This window comes from Electrona antarctica (genome assembly GCF_951216825.1).
Source record: "Electrona antarctica genome assembly, chromosome: 6".
Lineage (NCBI taxonomy): Eukaryota > Metazoa > Chordata > Actinopteri > Myctophiformes > Myctophidae > Electrona > Electrona antarctica.
The window spans coordinates 27,092,437-27,098,975 of NC_136811.1; the positions used below are offsets into that span (position 1 = coordinate 27,092,437).

General features: G+C 42.9%; 1 protein-coding gene across 1 annotated transcript; it reads right to left on the reverse strand.

The window, feature by feature from the left end:
• Positions 1 to 1,128: 1,128 nt before the first annotated feature.
• sox4b (SRY-box transcription factor 4b) lies at positions 1,129 to 5,178 on the reverse strand. Its single transcript, XM_079503078.1, has one exon. The coding sequence runs from the start codon at positions 4,611 to 4,613 to the stop codon at positions 3,369 to 3,371; it is 1,245 nt and encodes a 414-aa protein (XP_079359204.1). The 5' UTR covers positions 4,614 to 5,178; the 3' UTR covers positions 1,129 to 3,368.
• Positions 5,179 to 6,539: the final 1,361 nt, after the last annotated feature.

Consider the following 6,539-nt stretch of genomic DNA (forward strand, 5'->3'; position numbering starts at 1 on the left):
TAGCATCTCTATTCTGGTCACGTCATAATGGGCAAACATTCTGCAAAAATAGGTGAACATTCAGTGAAAAATAGCAGATCAACAACACGTCACAACTTGCAACACAATGTGAGCTTGTAGATCGGCTATTTTTTGACAAAGAGATTTTGTGTAGAGGAAAAAAGGAGAGGGCCAAGTGCTTTAACAAATGTAGTCCTGAATAGTACACCTTAAGTGAGCACAATTTGTGGCTTTTCCCTAGTGAAATTTGTAAAGCTGCTTCATAGCACATGGCTCATGTTTACTTGAGGTCACAGTGCAGCCAAGATCCAAATCAGAATCGCTAACATGTGCATGTAACACTTCTTTGCTTCATGTTAACATCTATGGGATAATGGGATTTGTCAAAAATGTGACCAAATGTATAGGCCTACAGTAAAATTCTTACTGTTAAGTTTATCGTTATCGTATAAGCAAGGGCAGGATTTCCTATAAAGCACACCTTATCACTGAAACCACTTTATCTCCAGCATAGAGCAATAAAGCAGTGCTACTTTTATGTTGATCACTTTGGAGACATGACATCACTCTTTGCTTTCAATTGAGATAAACAGCTCCCACCTGCCTACTTCCCCCTTTTCATTTACATGGGAGCCAGCATGGTGCTAATGAAATCAGCCATAAAGCTGGATATCCCAAAAAGAATCTTCCAACAATCTGCCGGTGTTTCTATTAGGTTCATTCAGTTTTATGAGTATCTAGTAAACCCACTCGTTTTGGATCCAAGTTGAATGAAACTGTAAACTTTGATGGACACAAAAACTACAATAGAATAGCTTCTTGGGTCGTGGTGGTGTCACATTAATGCAAATGATATCTAGTCTACATTTTCAAATTAACCTCATATAAATGCAATGTTTAATTTGTTTAACATTAAAAGGTATGACTATAGTTCTGTTTTTATATGTATGGTTCATTTTATGTCTTGACATATATATATGTCTGGTATATTCCAGGTTTCTTGCCCAACAGAACTGTTTTTTATTCGGCACTATGTTGTGCTTTTTGTAAAGATGCTAATGGAGCATTTTTTTTAATTGCATGCCCAAAATAGGGAGAACAAGAAGTTAAACATAAAAAGAGTCAAGAGAAGAGTTGTAGGGTTTCAGTTCCAGCTGATATTTATTTCCTTCCTTGAAAAAAGTTCTGTACACAAGTTTTATATCAACAATCTGACAGGCAGTGAATGGACACAATTTAGCTGGCATGAGTTTCCCCCTTACTCGCCCTTTCAAAAAAGGATGGTTGCTTTTTATGGCATGATTAGAGACAATAAAACAATAATTCTACACAGCATATTGCACAGGATGGATGAAAAATAAAGTTAATATATTTAAAAATGCTTTCATATATATATATAAAAAAAGAGTCCTGAACGACCACCTTAAACATAAGTAAGGGTGTGTAAAAGATAGCAGTTCTAGACAGTGCCTGTCCTTGATAGCAACGACATACATAAACACACAATCTTTTTGCTTTATGATACAGTCAAATATACAAAGATCGATTTCACGTTGAATTTTTCCTCATTTTTTTCTTTTTTCTTAAAAACACAACAGCTAATAACCTGAATCTGAAATACAAATGCTATTCACCATGCCATAAAGATACTAAAACAATTATTAGCTAATAGTTAGCCGACAAGTAGAAAAGATTATATATCCAAATACAATGAGAAACGCAGTACAATTAATTGTTGCGGAACTCAAGTCAGCAATTTGAATAATGCTTGTTGCTGTATGCTTGCTTTGTTGATTGATGCCCCCATTCAATCCAGTGGTTGCTTACCAAATTTTGACATCAATAGAAAAAACACCAGGAAATAATTCAAATTTAAAGCTACAATCTCCTCATTTGTTGTCATAGGCAAAATATCTGACAGGAAATGCACTAAGGAGTGGCTGCTCCAGATACTGATGTTGTTAAATTAACCCACATGTTCCACTGTGTAGAATAAATGTGTTCCTGTGTCTTTAAGAAGCCTGCAGATTTCTATTGTAAACGTGAACGGTAGGCTGGCTGGCTCAGACTGAGAACCAGCCAGCAGGGTATTTAAAACTAGGAAATCCAAAACAGCAGTATTAGTAGGCTACACACCGATTGTTGACACCCCCTTTTTGATATAGATTTGTACAAAAATACACTGAGAAAATAATCAAACTGTTTCCTCTCTTTTTTAAGTGTCCAAAGTCTACATTTAAATATAAAAAGAACTAAAAAAAATGTTTTTAAAACTCTAGCCCTTCGCCTGAGAAGGAAACGTGACAGACACAGACTGACAGACAGAAAACAACATGACTTAATGCATACAACACAGAAAATGATAAGTCAAAAATGCTTGGCCCAGTATATAAATACAACATCCCATATAAAAATGGCATCTGAATAAACGTACAAAACAAAGCTCAGAGGATGAAAAATCAGTGAGGATTTCTCTATAATATCTGAAATTAACATAAAACGAATTTTGGTCCTGAATTGTAGAGGATAATAATAAGTGTATAAAGTTCAGCACAGATTTGAAGTTGAGTTTGAATCCTGAAGTTTACAACAGCTGGTGATTCTTTTTCATGTCCTTTTTAAAAGAGAGGAACCGAACAGAGCGCCACCTATCCATTTAAATAACCCTAACACTACTTAACTGTTCGACAGTCTTAGAAAATCTCAGTACAAGACAGGAACAGAGTTGTAGGAGGCTATCATGCGTTTTTGCGTTTGTGAAAATATTCGACTTTTGAAAACCCACCTTGTCATAAAAAATCCATTTCGCTGACACCACAAAAACCGTCGCACAACAGTCCTATTTCTGTACCTCTTTAAGTTATGATGAAGTTCACTTGGCGATTTGTAAAAGTTGTGAAAAGTCCCTTTTTCGGTAACATTGATTAAGTAAATGGCAGACCGCGGACTGCCGTCGCTTTAACGTGCAAATCAATCACAGTTGTTCAGTTCAAAACAGTTCAAGACCGAGTGTTTGTTTCAATAGGAACTCAGTTGGTCCTAATCAGAGCATTCACTGATCTCTCTCAGACTCACATCGTGGCAACTGAGCGCCCTCCTCCTGCTTGTGACCGAGTCCCACAGTCCACGATCCAAAGAAATAGCTATAAAACGCATGTTATTATTCGCTTTGAAGTTAGTTCATAATCGCACACAGCCCACTGTCTGTCTCTGTATCGGCGATGGGAGCCTTGTTAGGGGGTAATAGTGGTACTTTTCTAGTCTGGCATTGTTGACACAAACTATAAAACTCACTTTACCGAGAATCCCAGTCTCTCCTGTTGTTTTTGCTTGTATTGGACAACATTAGGTCAACCTGTCATGTTTACTCAATACGTAAAGACCAGATTAGAGATGGTAGACTCCAGCCAGTCCCCTGAAATCATCTCGCTGACCTCAGGCGTGCAGTAGTCGGGGAACTCGAAGTGTGAGCCCCCGGAACCGGACTCAAAGTTAAAATCCAAATCCCTGTCAAGAACTGAAGACCCGAAGCTTCCCAGTGACATACTATCAAACCCGGGGCTCTGGTTAACATCAAGCAAGTCGTCTTCGAACTCCTCGTCCTCCGAGGAAGACGAGGAATGCGACGAGGCGGACGAGTGGGACCCGGAGGGGGTAGGCGAGGAGACCCGCCGACTGGCGTACGTGTGGCGGCCGTGTCGCTCCGAAGGCGCGCCGGTGCTGCTGCCGTTGCTGCTGGGAGACAGCCCGCCCTCCTCCTTGCCGCTGGCCGCGTCTTCGTACAGGCTGAGCGGGTCGCTGGAGTCCGCCGAGCTGCTGAGGGTCGGACTGGCCGGGACCGCGGCGGAGGAGGCGGGACTGACGCTCATGTTACCCCCGCTGCCGAAAACATAGACCCGCTTTGGTTTCTTGCTCTCGGGGATCTGCTTGGCCGCCGAGGAAACCGATTTGGACTTGTAGAGCGAGTGGTGGTGCTCCGACGGGTGATCCGAGGAAAATGCTGATGCTTTGGTGCCGTTGCTGCTGCTACTACTGGTCCCGAAAAGTGATTTGTGGGGTCTGCTGCTGCTGGGTGATTTGGATCCGCTCTTCCTCGAAGAGGATGATTTAGTGCTGGTGTTGTTGCTGTTGGGACTGTTGCTCAGTTTCTCTCCCTTCTCCCCGTTACCTGGTTTTGTGGCGCTCGACTTCACCTTCTTCCTTGGCCGGTATTTGTAGTCGGGGTAGTCCGCCATGTGCTTGAGCCTCAGCCGCTCTGCCTCCCGGATAAAGGGGATCTTATCGCAGTCTTTGAGTAGCTTCCATCGCTTCCCCAGACGCTTGGAGATCTCGGCGTTGTGCATGTCTGGAGACTGTTCCATAATCTTCCTTCTCTCTATCTGCGACCACACCATGAATGCGTTCATGGGTCTCTTGATGTGCCCACTGGGGGTTTTGCACCACGCCGGGTTTTCTCCCAGCTTTTCCCCGGTCGAGGAGGCAGTGGAGCCGGGGGAAGGAGGTGACGCGGCCGCATCCAGGTCCATGCACGCGCCAGAGTCAGAGCTCGAATCCCCGGTGAAAAAAGATAGCGCCTCGTCGGTGTTGTCCGCGTGGCTCATCTTCTGTACCATGCTGCCCAGTCACACAGACACAGGGAGAGAAATGCGTTCGTTCTCTCTCGGCTTCACTTTAGAGCAAACTCAGCTCTTTTTCCCCTCTTCGCCGGCTCTGGGTTTGGTAAATTCAGAAAAACGCTCAAAATACTTAAGTCCTGAGACTAAGTTGATAATAACTCAGTCCAGTATCCGCTGTTGGCCTTTGAAAAAGGCTAAATGCTTAAAAAGTCAAATGTCCAGGTTCTGTTGGTGATTTTACAGCGCAGACAGCAAAGGTGATGCACTCTCCACTGTGCACTGTGTACCTCTATCTGTGTCTCTTCCTTCTGGCCCTTATAAAGTCTATTTAGTCGTGTGGGACCGAACATATGCGCGCACCACAGCTGCCGAGCGCAGTCTGAGTGCCACACTGGGCGCACTGGCACTGAAAAGGCGTCCAAGTTTCACACAAAGTATCTAAGGTAACTGCTGTTCTCTGCATAGCCTTGTGCTCTCTCCTATAGGAAAAGCCATGCGTGGGGAGAGTGAGAGAGGGTTTCAAAAACCTAGAGCGAGTTACAGGTTCCGCCTTCCATCTGCAGTAGAGTTGAGTTTCAAGCAGCATTCAGTTTCTCCTCTGCTCGGCTTTATCCCTTTCCAAAGATACAACGGCGATAAAATTCCACCAATAGAACACTGTCTCTACCCTGCCTCTGTGCCAAAACACGCCTCCTCGGCGCCTATTGGTCGAAAAAGGAATCTAATAATAATCAGCGCGTGCAATGAGGAGCCTCATGTCTGACCTCATTCCAGAATACAACGACAAACTTCAAGTTTTTTTTTAAAGAGACATTGGCTTATGTTATTATGGGCCATTTTTCTCTTACCACCAAGCCATGTGTATACCATTAACTGACTGCTACATACGATGCGAGTCGGCTTTACCATATGGAAACTTTACATTGAGTAGGCCTACAGTTTGAGTACAGTCTGTACGATTCGGTTGCCTGGGTAATCATACAAAACGTGGCTCGAAATATGAGCCATTTTCCGGCTAGTATTTATTCACAATATCCCTCACAGGTTGTTTATTATCATTGTCAGACTCAGGTGTGTATTATAGCCTTGGTAAACCACGATTTAACCCCCCCCCCCCTTTAAAAAAAATCATATCTGATTCTGAATTCGTAATAGGCTACATATATTTAGATAATAATATGCTTATAATTAAGGTAATCTATATAGGCAATTTATCATAGCCCTTAGAGAGATTGAGAGATCGTTCATTGAGCTTTAATAAATAATATATCGTACATCCAGACATTAATCAACAGTTGAAATCTCATTATCTTCAATGTGTTTTTGTTTTTTTTCGTTTTTTTTCCGTCTTGTAGCCTACTTGTTGGCAAATATATCGGGCACATGTTCGTAGACACTGCATACTCGTTAGGCGAGTGTGAGAAAATACAGTCAGACTGTACACTTTCACCATCTCTCTCTCTCTCTCTCTCTTTCTCTATCTCGCTCTCGCTCTCCTCTTTCATAAGGCGGAGCTGGGGACGAGGCGGGCGGTCTTTTGTCACATAACACACGCCCAACACTCTCTCCACAGTCCACACACAGCAGAGAAAAGGAGAGAGAGAGGGGGGGTTGAGAAGCAACCTGCCTACAGACACACGCGCACACAAATAAAACAACTGAGTGCAGTACGCCGGCCAGTACACTACCCACTGACTACGGTACCCTGCTTCAAATCGGAAAGATCCAGCAAAATAACTCAGCGTTGGAGTGCACTTTTACGCATGCATAGCCCATTTACGCACAAGCCACATACATTTTAGACATTAACATTATACTCACGCATGTATACAGAGCGCAAGTTACATATATGTAATTTGCGCTCTACCCGACAAAGAGACCAATAATCCCATTAATGTACGCCTTTGCGGCCTTTCAGTTATC

Bases quoted from the DNA above. Each gene is read 5' to 3' on its own strand.
- sox4b (XM_079503078.1), bottom strand. From the start codon at position 4,613: ATGGTACAGAAGATGAGCCACGCGGACAACACCGACGAGGCGCTATCT.